The sequence below is a fragment of the Myotis brandtii genome, unplaced genomic scaffold (genome assembly GCF_000412655.1).
Source record: "Myotis brandtii unplaced genomic scaffold, ASM41265v1 scaffold123, whole genome shotgun sequence".
Classification (NCBI taxonomy): Eukaryota; Metazoa; Chordata; class Mammalia; order Chiroptera; family Vespertilionidae; genus Myotis; species Myotis brandtii.
Window position 1 is genome coordinate 7,200,547 of NW_005354291.1, and position 21,839 is coordinate 7,222,385.

Genomic DNA, 21,839 nt, shown 5'->3' on the forward strand with positions numbered 1-21,839 from the left:
AACATGTGGCATAATCGGATTTGCATTTTTAAATGCTCCCCCTGGCTATCTTATGGAGCATCAGTAGGAAGAAGGCAAAGGCAGAGGTGGGAGGACCAGCTGCAGTGGTGAACGTGGCTTTAGAAATGAAGGGCAGAGAGAATATTGGACAGTGAAATCAATCGGGCTCACGATTGGTCAGACAGGGGATGGTAGGAAGAGAGAAGAGCTACTCGGTGAATGGCAAGAATATAAACTGAGACAAAGAACACTAAAATGGGGGGAAGATCATGTTGGTTTTGAAGTTCTTGAGTCTGACATGCCAGGGAGAACAAGATATAGCAGTTACAGGACTGGAACTCGGAAGAGATATCTGAGAGAAGAGAAACAGGTCTACAAGCCATCCTGGTACAGAATATGGTTGCAGCTACAGCGAAATCTCACAGAGCAAATATAAGACCAGAAGACCCAAGTTCTGAGAAGCTCTAAAGCAGTGGTTCTCAACCTGTGGGTCGCGACCCCTTTGGGGGTCGAACAACCCTTTCACAGGGGTCGCCTAAGACCATCGGAAAATACATATAGCATATCAGATATTTACATTACAATTCATAACAGTAGCAAAATCACAGTTATGAAGTAGCAACGAAAATAATTTTATGGTTGGGGGTCACCACAACATGAGGAACTGTATTAAAGTGTCGCGGAATTAGGAAGGTTGAGAACCACTGCGAAGAGTAACAGCCAGCAAAACACACTAAGAAAGTGTGTAAAAAAAAAAAAAAAAAGAAAGAAAGAAACAGCCATGATAGTCAGGTATTATGGAAGAAGCCAAGGAAAGCAAAACTCATGGTTTAGTCCTATTCTAAGTTTGGATAAACAGGATAAGTGTTTACCCAAAAGGTTATTTTTAAGTCCAAGAAATAAAGGGCCAAGACATGTCTATTTGGAAATTTTAAACTTGTACAAAAGACTTAAGTTCTTTGTTAAGTGAAAAAAAGTAAATATGTACATATATATATTTCATGCATTGAATAAATTACTAAGCATGATATATCTAAAGCCTATAATCCACTTAAAAATACAACTAGCTATCTGTAATACTGACAACAATAAAACATATATATAAAAATGTAAAAAAATAGCAACTAAAAATTGACATGAGGCATTTTGGAGGGACAAAGTTGATAAAGCAATAACATCTGTAGCTCTCCAAAAGTTTATGATCCATGAAAATTTCATCTACATATGTAATTTTGTATTATGATGGAAATCATATATGTCCAGTTTGGATTTTTATAAATATCTCTTCTAAATTGCTTAGAGTAAGTCTGCAGGTTTGTTTGGCTGCTGCAACAACAGCCAAAGGGTCAGAGGTATTTTGTAATCTGTAAAAACATCGTTTTACATATCAGACAGGCAGCAGGAAAAATCTGAGTCAGGAAATTGCTATGTAATCTGGGGCAATTATTTTGCTTTTTTGAGGCCCAGTTTTCTAAACTTTAAAATGGGATTAATAATTCCTGCTTTCTAGGTGTGTTGAAGATTACTGAATACATATTTAAGAACCTGAAAGTGCTTGACACATAGCAGGAACTTAATATTTAGTTAATATTAATTTTAACTTAATATTAGGGAGTAAAAATTAATGCATCACATAATATACTTTGGCAGAACTACATAATTTTGAAAAACATTATAAGCATATTTTTTGTATAGTGTGTCTCATAAAAATCCTTTCTGATAGTTTTAAAATGGAATAGGAAAGGATTTAGTAATGGAAGAGGAGGTTCTTATTCATTTAATATTATTTTCTTTTCCATTGCAACATGCAGACATATCCTCACACATAAATTGGGCTGACCCAACACTCTAACCAATGCCCCATTTCATTCATTCATTCTGTATTTGTCAGTTCATTTAACAAATATTTTTTGAGCACCTGCTATGATAGCTGCTGAGGGAAGTTTCAAGTCTGACCCCAGCTCTGCACATATGGAGCCTGAAGACTAGAAGGAAAGACAGACATTAAACAAAAAATATATATTATTAAGTTCAGTGCCACAAAAGAAAAAGTTCACTTTTTTTCCAGACTTGACATATATTTCACAGTGGGTTCTTAATAAATCTCCAATTACCTGAGGATTTATAATAATTACTGTATAGTTCAGCGGTTCTCAACCTGTGGGTCGCGACCCCTTCACAGGGGTCGCCTAAGACCATCGGAAAAATTGTTTTTGTGATTAATCACTATGCTTTAATTATGTTCAATTTGTAACAATGAAATTGGGGGTCACCACAACATGAGGTACTGTATTAAAGGGTCGCGGCATTAGGAAGGTTGAGAACCACTGTCCCATTAAAGTATACAGCTAAAACACTTCCACTAGCAAGAGAAGAAAATACCTACCATGATGTGATACTTATTTTCACTCATTCATCATTTCTTAGAAGGGTGAATATATCATTGCCTTTAAAAGCATGCTTCCTACTAGACAAAACTGGGTGTTTATTTTGTAAACAGAAAATTATTTCCTGGCTACTAAATAGTTTACTCCACTCATCTCTACCCACCTGCAGCTACCATGTGTGGTTTTACTAAAACCAAACTACTGCTCTGTTTAATAGCCTACAAAACTTTAAGGAAAAGAAAAATGTAAATTCAAGTAAATACATTATTTATAACAGTATCTAGCCATTTGAAGTGAAAACATAATATGGAAAAAGCTCATGATATATAGTAATAACTACAAATAACTACAATTGCTGCAAGTATGGTAAATATTTATGCAAGCATTTCATAAGAAAAATAAAAAAGCAAAAATTATAATAGTTGTTTTAGGATATTGTTTCAAAATACTTTATATGTTTCTACATTGTTTTAACAATTTTTAAAGCAGAGGAGAAAAATGAAACCCTAAACCATTGATGCTAGCTGGCCCTTGCTCTTAAAGATAAAGTTTAATCCCAAATCTTACAGTTCTCCCATAACCATGCATCAACATATCTGTTAGCCCAACTTCTCACTAATTTCTCTACGTATTCTTCCCTGAACATTCCATTAAGTTTCATGTCTACACACCTTTGCTCATTCTGTTCCCTATGCCCCTGGTCCTTCCCACCAGCTGATCTCAGGTTCATTTTGTATGGAATTCTGTTTTATGTCTGAGTCCTCTGTATCACAATTATCAACTCATTTGTTGTCAGGCTCTCTCACTGTTCATAACTCCTTTAGCACATGAGCCACATCATATTTATTTTTATTTTCTCAGTGTGCAACAAAAGTATATTAATTATTCTTGTTCAACAAAAATTACATTAATTCTATAATATATATTCATTGAATATTCAACATTATGTTAATTAAATATTCTTGTGCAATTTCATGTCAGAACATTTTTGGTTGATGTGATACTTCAATGGTTTCCAATTTCAGGTTAAGATGTCAAAATGGATTCCTCTCTGACATCATAACTCCTCCGCTCCCCAATGTGCCAATTTCCTAAGTCTTCAGTGAGCTAAGAATTCAGATTTAAAGTTAGGTTAGAATTGTGCTGCGAGAAGCCACCGCTTGCCTATACTGCAGGAGGCCGATGGACCTTGGGCGTTAGCAGGGCTGATGCTAAGCACCTTTTGTTGAGATAGTGGTGGCTCAAGGCAATTCCCTAACCTGATAATCCTTTTACTGTTTACCAAACTTTACCTTTGATATGCCTGTATGCATTGTTAAAGGGCAAATGTGTATTCAAGTAAATAAAAAGGGGACTGGCCAGAGATCAGTGTGCTCTTCACAAAAGAGACACTCCCTGGCCCTGGCCCCCAATGCCTTCTAAGTTCATATTTCTTGTATAGCATTTTCATTTGTGCGTTGGCCACTCCTTCAGATCCTGAACCCCACTGCGAAGGTTGTGGCATTGTGCTGGACTGCTGATGCCTTCAGTTACCCATATTTCACTGTGAGGACTTGGCCACATGGAGGTCAAACTTCTTACTTTGTCCACTCTTCAAAATACTTGTGAGCATCATGTTCTAGATGTGCTGGAGATGAGGGTGAAAGCTTAAAGATGACAATATCTGTGCTCTCAAATACATCACTGCCTTTGGTTAGGTTCCCTGGAAGCAGAGCTGAGACCTGGATTCAGATGCACATGTTTATTCAGGGCAAGTTCTTGGGATAAAAGTAGCAAAGGAAGCAGAACAGGATGAAGAAAGGAGCGAAGTAAGAATGTGGTCTCACCCTAACCGGTTTGGCTCAGTGGATAGAGTGTTGGCCTGCAGACTCAAGGGTCCTGGGTTCGATTCTGGTCAAGGGCATGTACCTTGGTTGTGGGCACATCCCCAGTAGGGAGTGTGCAGGAGGCAGCTGATCAATGTTTCTCTCTCATCAATGTTTCTAATTCTCTATCCCTCTCCCTTTCTCTCTGTAAAAAATTAATAAAATATATATATTTTTAAAATGTGGTCTCAGTGGACATCAGGTCATCAGCCTGATGTTTTGGGGAAGTTCTGGAGCATAAACTGCCCCAAAGGCGACTTCACCTTGAAATGAGGGGGCTAGTTTTTTGTGCCCCCATGTCAGTTAGTCACTAGCTATAAGCTAGTTAGTGGGCTTGGGAGGTGGGTGCATAAGGCTCTGGGCAAAGAAATGCTTTTCAGCTAAGAGAAAAGAAGAAGAGAGACGTGAACCATTAGCAAAACACAGAAACTAGAAAACGGGTCCTCCGGCTCCGGAAAAGGGATCTGGTCAGAGCACCAAAACGAATGAGAGTTACAGAAAAGCACACCCTCCAAGAGAGAGCATAATTGCCTCTTTAAAAAAAGGAACTTAAAGCCAAAACAAAACAAGAATATAATGCAGCAAGAAAGATACACATCATAAGATTTCTAACTTAACCAGCAGTGTTTCCAGCTCACCCAGCAGCTGCTCATCTTCATCTGCATATCCTGACATTATCTGTGGAAGGTCCTTAAAACCCGATTCTTCCACTGGGTGACTGTGTCATGTTAGACACGGGTGTTTCTTAGCTCCTATTTCTAGCTGTGCATCTTGAAATTGCTTTCCTGGATTATTTTAATCTTATCAAAGCCTTCATATGCGTGACTCAAACTGAAAAAGGAAGGTTGTTTTCCTTATTTCCACAGAATAAGTCTTACATGGCTGAGCAGATAGCAGCTGGATTATTCTCTTAAAAGCAGCTCATTCTCTGCACAAAGCATGTGCACATCAGGTTTGCTTTTCCCTCCTTGGAGTCAGAAATCATGTTCAAGAAGAATCATGAGCTGACATAAAAACAATTCTCCTCAAAAGTAAAAAAAAAAAAAAATGTCATTTGCTATAGGCTATACTAAACTTTTCACGTAGAAATTGTTGCGAACATCTGAACCCTGCACAGTGGAGTCACAGTATTCATTTCTTCTCCCCCAACAAATATTTATTTAGATACTTACTAGGTCCAAAGAAATACACTAAAAGATGAGGCAGATAAGGTGAAATTTCAAGTTTGGAAGAGATATTAGACACCATGATATCAATCAAACTTTTCATAGTAGAGGACATTTTTAAAATATTGAACCCCAGCCAATGTGGCTCAGTGGTTGAGTGTTGACCCAGGAACCAAGAGATTGCAGTTGGATTCCCAATCAGAGTACGTGACTGGGCTGTGGGCTCAAAACCCTGAAGAGGGTGTACAGGAGGCAGCCAACTGTTGATGTTTCTCTCTTATCTATGTTTCTATCTCTCCCTCTCCCTCTCCCTCCCCCCCTCTCTAAAAATCAATAGAAAACATATTAAAAATATTAAAAAATCCTATGTGAACTAAATGAGAGAGCAGATACAGTAGCTGGAGCAGAGATAAGGAACCGAAGCCTTGGATGTTCTGACATAACCTTGCCAAAATCCTTGAGAAGGACTCAGTTAGTGGGATTTACAGTTTAGGCAATCTTGACCTTGGTCAGTGATTTAGCTAAGGCCACATAACTGGTTTGTAGAACCCAGGTGTTCTGGTTCCAAGACTGGTACATTTTTTTTCACACCACAGCTAAAGATACAGCTCCTGCCCTCTAAAACTTTGCACCTTGTTCAAAAAGTAAATACATGTACACAATAATACAGGCTGTATGACATTAATGCTATGTACATGCTATAGAGTAAAAACTGAAAATTCTAAAGAGGGCGAGATGTGAAGTTGAGCTGCCTGAATCATTCTAAGAAATTAATGAAGTAATTTCAATGTATGTGTCATATTTCTAAATGTCCTATATAAGAATAGACTGTGGCAAGTACCTTTTTTTGTGTGAGGGGTTGGTGATTATGTGTGACAACTAATGAGAGAATGCCAAGTAACCCAGACTTTGATTCTGTTTTTAAAAAATTATCTCTGCTCCCGTCCCCTAATAACTTACCACCCAAATGTTCCTGAAATCAAATTGAATTTGGCCTTCTCTTCTCTTATTGTTAAAATATTTTCCTTTATCTTTTAACCTATAAATTTTGAATTAAGTTAAGGTAGCTTAAACACTAAAATGCACAATGACAAAGCCAAAGAGATGTATCACTCCATACTTTAAGTCTTTCCTCATATAAGAAGAGCACCTTCTCTGAATCAACAAACTCAATTTCATGCTCCCTCACCAGCTTTTCCGCACGCTCACTCTAGCAGCAGTTGCAAGAACAAGGGCTTCCTGGGGAAGACAGCCGTTATTTGAACAGTTCAAGCGTTTCTGGTTTGTTATGCCTGCGCTGGTCTCATAATCCTGTCTGACTTTGACCTCTGACCTCTTCCTAATTTCCAACTTCTACACAGGACAGACTACAGGGGTCCCTGTGGCTGCTGCCTCTCACTTCCAGGTGAAATTTAAGCTCTGGCTCCAGACTTCATCTTCCCTTCCAAGCCCATGGGGGGTTGGTTCCTGCCCCACCCTACCCCCTGCTTCTGGGCTCTGTGCTGTGTTATTCAGCCTCCTGTGGTTTCCTCCTTGTGGCTTCTGGCTCTGCGTGACAGATCATGCTGGTTCCCCCAAGCTTAGCCAGTCACTTCATCCAGATCCCTAACAGAAGAGTCACTATTTTGTAAAGGCCCTGGCTCTAATAGCTTCATCAGGTCGAACTTCTAGAAGAGTAATTCTAAACTCTAATTATAATCCAAGAAATTTACAAGTAAAAAGATCAGTCGTTATTTATAATGTCTTACTTGTCCATAAGCTGAATGTAACTAGACAGAAAAAAAAATATCACATAACCATCAACTATGAACAGTCAATGAAGCTATCAGGGTGAAAACATTCACCTCTTTCAGAGGATGAAGAAATGCAATAATGTTGGTTTCCAAGGGCTGAAAGGTTCTGTGGGTTCTACATTTTTTACTATTTTAAATCAATCCCATAAAGAGGAGTTGGTAGCCTCCGTCACAGGTGTCGGTCTGGCTACTGAAGGGATAACAGCAGCAGTGAGGTTCACCACGTGAGGAGCGACAGCACACTCAGGACCAGCCTGGACCTGACACTGGACCTTTCTTCCCTGGATGATATTTTTAGAAGATGGACAAAGGTGTACAGTGAACAAGTTCCAAGTGCTGTGACCTTCCCAGAGAGAAAGCAGCTGAGCTTTAAATGTCTACACAACTGATGGGAATGTTGGTGAAGACACTATGGACTTTTGAGAAGAGGGGTGGGGGCGGAGGTAGATGTGTAGAAGGTAGGAAAAGAATGAACAACACAGTTTTAGATTTCTAAACTAAACCAGTTCATATTCCCTGATGAATATCTTGGAAAAGCAATACTAATTTTGGTACATGAGGGCAGCACTTGGGGCCTGGCACAGATGCCAGAACTATGCTCTTAATTTGAAAGTGGGCTTCGTGGAGGAATGTCTGGAGAGGCTAGGATATAATGGATAAATTGCGGTAGACGGTAGCAATTGCTGAAGTCAGATTTAGAGCAGGAAAACCCTGCTGACAGATCTCTTTCCAAAGGATTTAGGCCTCTGTTGAAACATTATGAGGTCACATCTATCTTCACAATTTACATCTTGCCAGATTTCTGAGGACTTTAGAATAGCATACGTCTGCTATTATTGCATTAAGATAAATTTGTTTTATTTTACTGACACAGATTTAGAAGTTAAATGAAATGGTGGCTTTATATTTAATGAAGGATTTTTTATTGTAAGGTAAAATTGATGACTAAAGCTTAATTTCACAAGTCAGGAATACTGTTGTATACAATACTGAGTCTGATTAGGGTCCTATGAATGTCAATGAGGATTTGAACCCCTAAGTTAGCACACACATTCATATGTAAAGAACAAACAAAAATCTCCTTTACATTGAGGCCCAGCTCCCTGAATGCAGACCAGTCCTCCAGAGTATTCCTTTTGTCTTCCCCCGTGTTTAGGCCCAATCATTTAGGTCATTAGTGACATCTTATTTGAAGTATTTCCTTTAGCTCTTTTTTTTTATAATAATGTTAGAAAGCTTTATTGATTACTTTTGAAATTATGTAGGTTGGTACAATAAGTGGATTTTATTTTATGAAAGTGGAGAAGGTCTTACAAAATAGTTGTTATATTGGGGGACTAGTAGGGTGGGGGAACCTCTGTTCCATAAACATGCCTCAGTATATGAACAAAAAGAGCCTCAGATAACCAAGGCACAAGGAATCCAAGGGACATGGGAGAATGAGCTCAACAAAGCCACCAAGACCTATATTCTCTGGTGGCCAATTACGTTTCTGGGAGTAGTTGCATCTGGGAGATCTTCGGAGACAAATACTTAATCTTTCAGATAACCAAGCTATAAGATGGCTGCCAGCAACATAATTCTATACAGAACACTAACTTTATGGGTAAGAAATGATTACAAAAAAAAAACCCCAAACTTTAAGAGAAGTGATACTTATTAGCCGTAACAAAAGAGAGGAGAACCTTCGTCAATGAAAAAATAATTAGGAAAAAGAAATGAAGCACAGTAACTAGATGTCCTGAGTTTGTTTATATTTAATAAGTACTTAATACAATAAGATACTGAAATAAATATGGAAAATAAACAATTAACAAAATGCAAAAAATAGAAATATCAAAGGATCCTTGAAAAGGACTACCAATCATCCTGATTTTTTTAAAAGTAAATGATCTGATTTCTTTCAGTCTTCTTCCTAACTCATTCTCCTAGTTGTGCTTGGAAGTGAATCTTGTTCACAGTGCCACCACCTCCCCCACCGTTTTAATTTGGGCTAATCAGATCTTTCTGCCTCCTAGCAGTAAGTAGTACTGTATGTTTGATCACTAGACCTAGGTCTCTATCACTGATAGATCCTCTTTGGGAGAAAAGAGAAATATCATACACTGCCATTTAACTCATTCCAGATAAAGGCCGAATTAGTTTACATCTCAGGGCAAATTTGAAACTGGACTCTCCTATCCTGAGGTGCCTCTACTTCCTGCAGAAATGTTAATGTAGGTCATTTTCTGAAACCCTGCATGATGAGCAACTGTTCCTGTGAATGGATCCAAATGAAAGCATGATGCAAATGTGGGGTGAGCCAGTCCTCTGCGAGAGACTGGGGCTCCAGAGTTCTCCGAGCCTCCTGGAACACTCGCCTATCAAGGCTTAAGAATGTATATCATAAACTGATATTTAGGCAATCGAGTTGAGATTTTATTACTCCTGTGACACTAGCACTTTCAGGAAATAAGTCTAGCGTAATTAGGCTTTTACACATATTTGCTTCAATAAAGTGTTTATTTAGATAAAGAAAAACGGAGAGAAGGCGGTCATGTCTAAATATCTGCAAAATTCATTTTGGCAAATAAATATCTTGTGATCATTATAATAGGTTGGGGAGGGAAGCACATCACTGGCTATTTGGTCAATTCTAAAACCGAATTCCTCCCCAAACTAGAAAAGAAGTAATCCATGGTTTAGAAATATGAAATATTCTTTTATTTTCTCTGCTATATATTACTTTAAATGACTGTACATAAGGTGGGGAGATTTAACTTCTCTCTTTCAGATTTTTTAAACAATTACTACACTGAGAGAAAAACTAAAATTTTTGCTTCACACAATGTGGTTTTAACACTGATTCCCAAACCCATATGCTCTTTATCAATAAACGGGAGATGTAGTTTAGACTTCTCACAGCATTGTTTCATAGACATTATTATACTGAACACTGAAAAATACTTCTATCAGAACATCTGGCAAACAGAAGTCAAACGGAACTTAACTGGTGGTGTGCATATTTTTCTAATTTTTTTCAACTTGGTCATATATCTGAGAAGAGATGTAACTTGTTTTTCTTTTCAGGAGAAATTTGAAATACTAGTCTACTTTATGTATTTTTCTATGATTGTTATGACATTCATCTTGTTGTCATTCTGCAGAGCATTGTGTGAGTTTTTCAAATAGCTTCTTTAAACTGGATTTTTTTAAAAAAAGGTTCTCTTAGCAGTGAATTTAAAATGATCCTCACATCTGCTTCTGCCAACTGACTTACCTAATAAATCCCAACTTACTCCGTGGCTACTCATGCTTTCTCATAATTTGATTGTTTTTTTGACACATTTTGTTTTTAAAGAATAAAAAGTACAGTTTTCACAACTTCTAGGAATGCTGTCCTACTCAATGTGAGAAAGTCTAAAGATTCTGAAATCAGAGACTGTTGATGATTAATAAAAGCATAACAATAAACCAAGATGATTTAGAATTGCTTGCAGCTCAGGAAGTGTAAAAGAACCACCATGCACTTAAAGCTATTCCAAAGAAAACTAAAGTATTTCTAGGCTTTCCCTAAGAGGCAGCCTTCATTGATAGAGCTTGAATGTTTGTTAATTTTATTTGATTCATCAACTTGAAACAAAATGCATCCCATAAATTGAACAGTTAACTGTTCATGTGCTCGTCTCTTCATTCTTTATAGAACAGTTTTAAAACAAATTCAATGGTATCATTATGTAAATCATTTAACAATAAAACATAAAGTGTTAACCATGTTTTTGCACATTAGATAAGCAAAACCTTAAAATACTGGTGTCAATTAGTAATGATAAGAGAGTATGGGAAACAAGCATTCAAATATATTGTTTGAAACATAAATCTGTAGAATTCTTTTTTAATGTAATTTGTAATTATTTAAAAATCTATAAATAGCACATGACTTAGAAATATTGATTTTAAGAGTTTATTCTATAACAGATAATTAAGTTCTTAGAGCCAAGGATGTTTATTCCATTGCATATAATTGCAAGATAAATGAACAATCGAAATGTCCAACAATAAAGGAAGGGTTAAACATACATTCATACACCATGGAATATGTGTATTTTCTAAATTGAAAATGTGTCCAAGACAAAAATATTTTTAGAATATATTTTTATTGATTTCAGAGAGGAAGGGAAAGGAAGAGAGAGACAGAAACATCAATGATGAGAATCATTGCTCGGCTGCCTCCTGCACACCCCCTACTGGGGATCAAGCCTGCAACAAGAGCATGTGCCTTGACTGGGAACTGAACCATGACCTCCTGGTTCATAGGTCGATGTTCAACCCCTGAGCCAATAGCCCCTGCTCAACCCTGGCTGGTCCAAGCCAAAAAATTTGAGTTAAAAAATAGCAAGCTTCAGGCCACTATCTTGGGATGACAACAAATTCTTTTTTAATCTGTATATTTTTCTATCTATAGAAATATAGATATGTTTCCATAATTGCAATGTCTATAAAGAGATCCTCACCAGGTTGGGTAAATATAAAAAAAAATTGTATCTATAACATATAACATTGGCGATTTGTTTTATAAAATCAGGTTTAAAGCCTACATAGTTTACAGAATATATTTGTTAAATGGAGGTTATTACCAAATCCTAAATTACAGTAAATCTATAACATAGACTTTAAATATTTTACCAGAGTGAAAAGAAAAGCATTCTATTTCTAAGAACAGATCTTGGCAGAGTTGAGGAATCTCCAGGTGAAGGATAGTATCTCAAGTTTTAAGACAGATGTGGCCAATGACTACTTTTAACCAAACCTGCTCTGCATGGTAACTACATACAGCCATCATGCCTCCATTCTACAACTGTCTTCCTTGCAGCTCAATATCTGGCTTAGTGCCTGACAGAGAGTAAACAGGCCATAAATACGTTCTGAATGGATGACAAATTCCCAATGTTTAGCAGCCGGTGGAATAGTTAGATCTAGGGAAATTAAGCAAAGATATATTCAAGAGAGGACTGTTGTTCACCATGATGATGTAAAATTTCTATTTTAAACAATCAGATACCAACAATGTAGTTGTTACCATCATCACTTCTGAGAAGTGATGTGATAGGAAGCCTTGAGAAAAGCCCCAAAATTACATGAGCTGATGTCTTAGCTATATACTCTTATGAGACCCTTAATTTTCTTTCTTCCTCGTCTTTCTACAAAAATTTTCATATTTGCTGCAGTCTTTAGTATACTGTTAGCCCACCAACAGTCAACCACGTTTACTACCACTATCTCCCCTAGTAGCTGAACTTGTCAGAAAAATCATAACTGGCAAATACAAAGCAGCTTTTTATAAAGGGGTCAAACCTGAGATGCTGGTTATCAGGGTAAGCAGAGGAAAGTCTTACTAACACAGTGAAATCCTATCTCAAAAGCATAGCCCGGTCGGATGATCATCTGGGAAATAACAGCAGCAAATGGACCAAGAATTGGTTTCCTCGTAGGCAAAGAGGGGCATTTTAAGAGGAACAGATGCAAAGCCAGGTGTTACTTGTAAGTAACAGAAGCAGCCAGCAATTAAAACATCGCTTTCTGAATTTACAAGATGGAAGACACACCTGCACACACAAACACCGCTCAGGAAGAATAAAATGATTTAAAAGGACAATTTGTATATTTACTTAAGGGTCACTGATACTCAAACTGTGAACTTTCTGCCCTTACCAGGATATATAAAGGGTGGCCAGCATCACTTTATCACCTCCACTATTTACAAACATTAATTTCTGCATTTCCTTAAACAAGGAAGCAGAAGTAGTAATTTCTTTACCTGTATAATCAGCAGGAGCTCTTAAAAGAGTAAAACAAATGTAAGAAGGGAACAAGATTCCAAATTTTGAAGCTAGGTTGTCATCTGTATCAAAAACAGGACATGAAAAATCCAGAACTATTTGGATGTTTGGGTAATAACATTTATTGTTTGTCTTTAAAAGCACACTAAACCATATGCTCAAGTATGTGATATTTTTTTGTATCTCATTTTCACAAAATCTGAGAAATTTTAAAAAATGAATTAGAATTTTTCCAAGATTTTTTATAAGTGTAATTAGGGAATAGTAGAAAACTGATCACAAAAAAATACTTGACTAATCTAAAAGATTTAAACACAAAACAAGTTCAAAAGCATGTCATTTTCTATCTTTCCTTCTATCAATAGTGATCATTCAAGAAAGATTCAATTAACTTTCTACTCTAATGCCATTTATTCAATCAGAGAGATAATCTTTAAAGTAATCCACATTTCATTAAAAAACTGAATAGAATGCATAATATCAGACACCACACAAATAGGGGATAAAGAATATTTTGTCTATTATGGAGCCATAATCATAAACCAATGCTCTATAACACTCTGCAAATGTGTTTCAATGAGACCAAACTGGATTTTGATCTTTAATCCCTACAACAGGATAAGTATAGAAAAAAGAGAGCAGCACTCATTTGCAATAAAACTAATGTAATCTTCTGATATGCGGATTCACTCCAAAGACCTGTTTTTAATTGCTAAGAACACAAGTTCTTTAAGTTGTTTGTTTTTAAAATTTAGTATTTGCCTTTTTCAAAATCCAAGGATTAAAATAGGGAATCTATATTCCCAGTATATAAAGATAATGATATCAACAAATAACAAATATGTGTACGTGAATGCGTATATAAGTATGTATTTCTGAGTGTGTGTGTTTTTAAAAAGACTGCACCTTCAACACTGCTTGGAAACCTCTTCACCTACATATCCAAGTTCATCATTTATAAATTTTGTTTCCCACCTAACTGGAGGGCATAACTCAATTAAATTTCTGCCACAGAGCAAAAATTCCTTTTCCTCCAGTTGCTGGAAACATGTTCCCCCCTTCTTCTGAGCCCTTGTTAGCAGACGCTTTAACATTCATATTTCTACTAACAGTCTGTTAAAGGCAAGTTATGCTTTTTGTATCATGCTCTAAGGATTCTCTGAAGCCTCTACCCACTGCCCAATTCCAAAGTCACTTACATATTTTCAGATATTTGTTACAGTAGGACCCAGCTTCCAGACAACAAAACCTGTATTGGTTACCTTTTATGCTGTAACAAACTACCAAACATTAATGGGTTAAAACCACACACATTTATTATCTGACAGTTCTAGAGGCCGGAAGTCCTAAATGAATCTATGGGACTAAAATTAAGAAGTTCACTGGTTTATGTTCCTTCTGGAGGCACAAGGGGAAAAAAAAATCATTTGTCTTATCTAGTTTCCTGAAACCCCAGCATTCCTTGGCTCATGGCCCCTTTGTCTTTCTGCAAAGCACATCATCACTCCAGCTCTTGCTTCTGTCTTCACATCGGTTCTCGGACTCTGAGCCACCCACCTGCCACTTATATAAACTCTTACTGGGTCCACCTGTATCACCCAGGATCAGTACCCTATCTCAAGATCCTTAAAATATCTGCAAAGTATTTTGAAGATTAGAACACGGACATTTTGGTGGAGGCTGGGGGAGGGGAGCATTATTAAGGCTACCATTATCTATTTAATATAATATGATTCCCTAGACATGTAATTAGGCTTAGTGTTGATTGACAGTTTTTAAAAAAGTGGTTTAGAAGAGAGATAACCTTATCACCAAGAGTTCGGCCATCTTTGTTCTGGAAGGTAATGTTATTTCTGACCCTTGCTCATTAGTGTCTATGAAATGTTATATGAGCAGAGGAGTTGCTTCATTCTCATTAGTCTCCTAAGGCAGTATTTCTAGAAATAAAGCAATGATTTAGACTGCTGTTGACGTTATTCGAATGAAACTCTAAATTATAAAATTATCTCTGGTAAACAACTGGCATCCTCAGTTTGAGGCTCTCAGTCTACGCTAGCTATCAAAAAATATCTCAGGATTGGTCTTTAATAACTTTAGAGAAATGAGTACTACAGTGGTCTTCTAGTAATCATAGTGCTTTGGTTGACATGGCATTGGTGCGTGCGAATTGTTCAGATCACTGGTACTCACAAAGTGTGGTCACCGCACTAAACCTGCTAGAAATGCACATTCTTGGGCCCTTCCCTAGGCCTATTGGTTTGGTAACTCTGCAATTGAGGCCCAACAGCCAGTTTTCACAAGGCCTCCACAGGATTCTGACTCAAGCTGAAGTCTGAAATCACTAATGAAGACCAGTCTGTTTCACCCTCAGGGTCTGAGCCCACTTTCCTTAGCAGCCAAGCACACATTCCCCTCAAGGTCTTTGCATGTGTTCCCTCTGCCTTCAACGTTTCATACATATATAACCTATTTTAATCCTCACAATAATAGTGAGGAGTGAATACACTGTTATGCATCTTTCGGGAGTGAGGGGTTAAATAATTTGCAAATGTTAAAGAATAGTAAAGGGTACAGTCAGGGGAATATGAACCCCGATAGTCCAGGGCCAGGGTCCTCTTCCCTTACTCATTAAACTACACTGCCAAACTGGAGATCCAGAGCACAGCAGGATAAATTATTAAACAAAGAAGAAAAGACCACAAATGGACTTTTTCTTATTACCTCTGAGTTTCAGGACAATATTCTGCGCCACCTTGTACGTTTGACTTCTATAATCTTACATCTCCTGCAATCTAAATCTCATATGATATTTTTTCATTATAATTTTATTTGTATTGAGAGAGGGACAAAATGGCAAACACTTGTATAAGTGCAAATAATTAAATAACCAAATAAGAAAAATTTTAAATCATTTATACCTATCTTTTCTCAGTTATAAAAAATATCTAAAAATCTTTTTGGAAGCTGATGCAAGACCACTTTACATTTTTGGCTTTAAGTTTGGAAAAAAACATAGTTGATATATACCTAAATGCTCTCTGCCACTATCTTTAAAATTTTCAACTCTACTTCTTAATCCATGAGCTGTTTTTAAAATAAAATAAATGCTTGTACATTATGTGCATCTGTATATATATTTTTCTTTCCTTTCACTAAGGATTGCTTTTTAAAATATCATGAGGAATCGTAGTATTTGAATTGAAAAGTGTATTTATTTTCTCTTCTGTGAAGCTTTTTTATTACTTCTCATGAGTCAAGAAAAACGTCTCTTTTGCTTTTACAAACAAGAGTATAACACAAATGCTTAATTGAGCAGACTGATGATTAGATGAGAAAAAATGATGAAAGGAATGATGCCAGCACAAACAGAATATAGCCATTCATTTTTATCCAAATGAATCAACTACTGGTCATGAACGTGGGTCTAATACTAATTCCAGCGGCAAACAACCCAGAGCGCCAACTCTCCACAGAGCCCCATGTCTGCATGCAGACAGCTTTTTTCTTGTTCCTCTTGTTAAAATACACCAACCTCTCTCTCTCCCTTGTTGGCACAATCGCATAAGTCTTAAATGAAAGATTATAAACATAGTGAATGCTGAAGATTTTCTCCCACTCTGAAATCTAAATACTCATTCGAAGATGAAAATGTTTTCTCCTAAAAAACTAGGCAACAGAGCTAAACTATGAAATGTCAGCAGGAATTGCCCTGGCCATTAGCCATCACAGATTTAATTTATTGGCATCGGTTGGATTAAAAAAAAAAAAGAAAAAAAAGTAAAGCATCTCCAATGAACCTGTAGTACTGATGAAGTTATAGACCAGTCTTCACACCTATGCTCTTCCACATGCATGGACCAGCCTGCTTCTTTTTACCTTTGATCGTCTACCAGAGAAAGTAACAATGGTTTTTAAACAAGCACCTTGTGATTTTGAACTAATATTGCTGAGTTTTTCCAATACATTGGTTGATCAGCAGCACAAGACCTTTCAGACACTAAATGGCAGGAAAAAGTCCTTCTAAGGTAGCGGTTCTCAACCTGTGGGTCGCGACCCCTTTGGGGGGGTCGAACAACCCTTTCACAGGGGTCGCCTAAGACCATCGGAAAACACATATATAATTACATATTGTTTTGTGATTAATCACTATGCTTTAATTATGTTCAATTTGTAACAATGAAAATACATCCTGCATATCAGATATTTACATGACGATTCATAACAGTAGCAAAATTACAGTTATGAAGTAGCAACAAAAATAATTTTATGGTTGGGGGTCACCACAACATGAGGAACTGTATTAAAGGGTTGCGGCATTAGAAAGGTTGAGAACCACTGTTAGGGGTTTCTAAATCCCTCCTATTCTCATAACAAGATTCCTCCAGTCAATTCCTAGAGGATGAAAAGTAGCACCCATTACATGTTAAAGACACCCAAGTGAGTCCCAGGACTTGGCTGGCAGTTTAACTGGGTCCTACTACAAAACTGTAATAGAAGTGCTACATGTAATTAGTCCCGAAGCAGCGAATAAAGCTCTTTCATTTTAGAAAGCAGGATAATGGAATTTGAAAAAGAAAAAAAGCAAACCTCTTACCTTTTGTAGCAATTCGTACACACTGGGTTTTAGTTTCCTGATGGAGTGAAAATGAAAGAAAATAGTCAGTGTATACATAGGCTTCCTGTTTCATAAACTATAACTATTATGAAGATCAATCTGGAGCTATAAAATAGGTTTATAAAGAATACAATTGCAGTGCTAAAGAAACATGTTTTTATATGTATTCTCAGATAATTTTTAAAATCTAAAATAAAGACTTAAGCCCTGAGCAGTGTGCTCAGTGGTTAGAGCATTGGCCAGTGCACAGAAGGGTCACAAGTTCAATTCCCAGTCAAGGGCACATGCCTCTGTTGCAGATTTGATCCTGGCCCCAGTTGGGGTGTGTGTGGGAGGCAACCAACCAATGTCTCTCGCACATCAATGTTTCTTTCTCTCTCTCTCTCTCTCTCTCTCTCTCTCTCTCTCTCTCTCTCTCTCCCCCGCCCCCCTCCATCCCTCCCACTCTCTCTTAAAAGCAATGGAAAAGTGTATCCTCCAGGGAGGATTAACAGCAACAACAACAACAAATAAGAACTTAAATTTTTTTTTCAATATTTTTCTAAAGATTTAAGTGTCTGTTTTTACCTTGTAATGAAACAGGCTGTCTTGTCTGGGACAAGTATAATGGCATTCCCTTTGCATTTTGTACTTTTTGAACAATCAGAAAGAAAACATATTTGCAAAGCTAATACAAATCAGATCCAAATATAAACTTCATTTTCACCTCATAGCTGCACACTCAGACCAAAGCTGGGCATTACATACTGTCACTTGGAGCCTTCCATGACTAAAGAGCTGAATAATAGTTAGAAAATCATTAAAAAAATACTTCATACCCTGGCAGGGTGACTCAGTTGGTTGGAGCATCATCCCATACACCAAAAGGTTGTGGGTTCAATATCCAATCAGGGCACATATTTAGTTATAGGTTCAATCCTGGTTAGGGTGAGTATGGGAGGCAACTAATCTCTCTCTCTCTCTCTCTCTCTCTCTCTCTCTCTCTCTCTCTCTCCTCTCCTTTTCTCCCTGTCTAAAAATCAATTAGAAAACACACACACACATATCCTTGGGTGAGGAGTAAAAAAAATTCCATCACAGTTGCAACATAATTTATCTGAACATAATTTATCTGTTCTTTTTTCTTTTTAATTTAGTTGTTAGGGAATAAATCTTACTTGGTGTGATTATTTTCCTCCTCTTGCTAGACAGATAGGGTTGAGGAAATAGTAGACATAGGAAAGAATTATCTTTTCTTTTCCTTTTTTTTAATGCTGTGGGGTGGCACTGGGAGTTGGAACGTACTTTAGGCCTACAATTCCAAGACTTAGTTCATTCAGCTCACATCTTTGAATGTACAAGAGACTGGAAAAGATGTTAAAGCCAGTAAACAAGACAGAGGCTATTTGTTTTTAGATGCAGTTATAACTGCATCTTGAGTAGTTCTATATCTTGATAAACCAAGAGCTTATAATTCTCTCTTAAGCATTTATTATTTTTAAATTAAGTAAAATAAAGTATTAAAGGGGAATCAGTAATTAAAAATGAAAGTATGCACTTCTATTCCTTAACTGTGACCTAAGGCCTTCACAGTGAATGGCAAGAGATTAGTTCACTTTCCTGTAGAGGCCAGATGGAATTTTGATCTCCTAAAAGCAACTGTTAACTCTACCAGGATTACCAACCATCGCTGGTAGGAGCCATGTCACTTTAAAAACTCTTTGCCAGGGGAACTGAAATATATTGTTGTTACTCTGCACTTTAACACGTGTAGATAAAGTAACATTTAGAAGAGACTGTTCATAAGAAAGCTTGCTTTTATTTATTTATTAAAATATTTTTATTGATTTCAGAGAGGAAGGGAGAGGAAAAGACATATGGAAATATCAATGATGAGAGAAAATCATTGATTGGCTGCCTCATGCCAATCCCCTACTGGGGATTGAGCCCGCAAGCTGGGCATGTGCCCTTGACTGGAATCGAACCTGGGACCCTTCAGTCTGCAGGCTGATGCTCTATCCACTGAGCCAAACCAGCTAGGGCAAGAAAGCTTTTAAAGAGTGCCACATAAAATCCTTTATAAATAACATGCATTCATTAATACACATCTCATACCACACACCTGATAACAAAAGTCAACTTGTACTCTATCAACTCTCTAAAGATGAATACCCAAACACAGAAGTATGCTTTCTACCCCTATGTTTCTCTACATCCAGAATGGAATATTAACTTTTACAGTCATCTGTCTTTTGAACAGCCCAGTGTTACCAATGGGAGGGAATGATGTGTAGGAGGGAAGCGGGCAGCTGACTTGCCTGGAAAGATTCCCTCTCATGAAGAAATACACTAGAAGATGAGAAGAGCATTGTCACCCAGGAGCAGCCCCTGGCTTTGGGGTGCATTTTAGAAAATGCTGTGGGGCATTTTTCTCTGCTGTATTCTGCAAACCAGCCACATAGGGTGAGCAGAACGATAAAGTTTTCATTCAAAAGCAACCAGTCAATACCCTAAGTTCTCATGGTCCCTGCAGAAATATAAATGGATTGCTATGTCTTCCAGTTAAACTATTCCAAAATATCACTGCTGCAACTAGATAGCACATATTTCACAGCACCTCTCACGTACCCACCTTGGGGACTCAATTACCCAAACCCAGCCATTTCCTATAAAGCTACAAGTCAACAAAAATGTCATTGTGCTAGTGGATTCCAAATTGTGGGCATTTTCTATTCTTAATGTATTTTTTCTATCTCCCTCTGGAAAGAAATAAATTAAATAAGTTTTAGGAAAGAAAATCTTTCACAGAGACCAGCATGAGGCAGGTTATTTCCCCACGTATGGAGCCACTGGTAGTTTCTAACTTCCTGTTGTGTTTTCCTTTTCAATATTCATTTGGGATCAGCGGCAGTGCTCAAAAACAACTGTGTCCAAAATGGGAAAAGGAGGGGCAACCAGGGAGATGGAAAACAAGACTCCTCCACGGGCCCAGCATCCAGCCCCCTCCCGGCAGCCTTCTGTTTAGGTTCTGTCAGACGGACCGCAGGCATCCTATTTGTAATCGGAGGATTGTTACTTGTTATTTACAACTCGGCTTGTACCCCCTGAAAAGTTTATAAGGGTTTATTAGCCTGCTGTGGAACACGCATTCTGTTGATCCTGCAGTCGATTTAATCTTCTGAAGTGCAGCCACTCCTGAGCAAAGAGGACAGAACAATGGCTGATATTCACCAGGGCTCCAGCCCCAGCAGCAAGGCCACACACCCACCTTTCCAAAGAGTTTTGCTCACAATTGCTCTTGTGGGCTTGCCTGAACTGGGTTCGTCGAAGCTGTTACTAGGAAACAGGAATCCTGAGCAAGGTAACACGTGGGGGCCCCAGCTCAAAACCGTGCACACAGTTGGGAACAGAAGCAGCAGCCCCCTGAACATCAATGATCCCCCCCCCCCGTTTTTTAAACTGACAGATGCGACTGAGTATTTATAAAATTTGACTGCAGCTTTGCCTCCGGGCAGTGAACAAGCAGATCTTGGAGGAGGCTTACCTTCTCTACACTGCTCATTGCCTGGAAATAGATGTTGTATCCTTTGCGTGGTGCCAGAGGGGGGTTCCAAAAGCCCTGATAGGTCCTGTTGTCCCCCACTGTGAAGGGGGCAGGTTCAGGAAGGTTCCCGGGGGGCAGCTCAGCCGCAAAGTAGTAGGGCGCACCCCCGCTCATGGCGTTTTGGTAGGTGACGGGGACCTGGTAGCACTCCATGGCTCCTGCTTCTCGCTTCGTTCGGTGTGGGTGCAACTCCTCCACCACAATCTGATAAGCACTTTTTGGGAAAGAGAAGATAAAGCACACATTTAGAGATGCTACATACTAAGTGTTCTCAAAAGAAGAATGAAGTATTGGATAATGACTGGCAACACTTCACAAGCCTTTAAAGTCAGTCTGAACACCCTGCTTTCTTGCTTTCAGCTATTTTGCCATAAGACAGAATTGCACATGGATGCTAACCCCACCGTGATTCTTAAGGGAGTGAAAAAAGTTTTAAAAAAATCAGCATAGACCTCTACACACTTTTCACTGTTAAGAAGCGAGTCACCCTAAGAAGGAACCTGACATTAACCAGAGACACAAAATAAATTATTTGTCTGATATTATGAGATGTTTAAAGTTAACATTTTCCTTTGAAATGGAGGCATGGAAGGCCCAGCTCCAAGACCCAG

At 37.9% G+C, this 21,839-nt stretch overlaps 1 protein-coding gene across 11 annotated transcripts in view; it reads right to left on the bottom strand.

Moving 5' to 3' along the window:
• The window catches only part of PTPRK (protein tyrosine phosphatase, receptor type, K), a 364,082-nt gene that overhangs the window by 64,276 nt on the left and 277,967 nt on the right, over window positions 1–21,839 (bottom strand). For all 11 annotated transcript variants that reach the window (XM_014533788.1, XM_014533787.1, XM_014533786.1 and 8 more), the window contains exons 11-12: window positions 21,169–21,442; window positions 17,625–17,661 (exon numbers count right to left, since the gene is read on the bottom strand). In XM_014533788.1, the coding sequence (XP_014389274.1) occupies window positions 17,625–17,661; window positions 21,169–21,442 (311 nt within the window). The remainder of the gene's footprint in view (window positions 1–17,624; window positions 17,662–21,168; window positions 21,443–21,839) is intronic.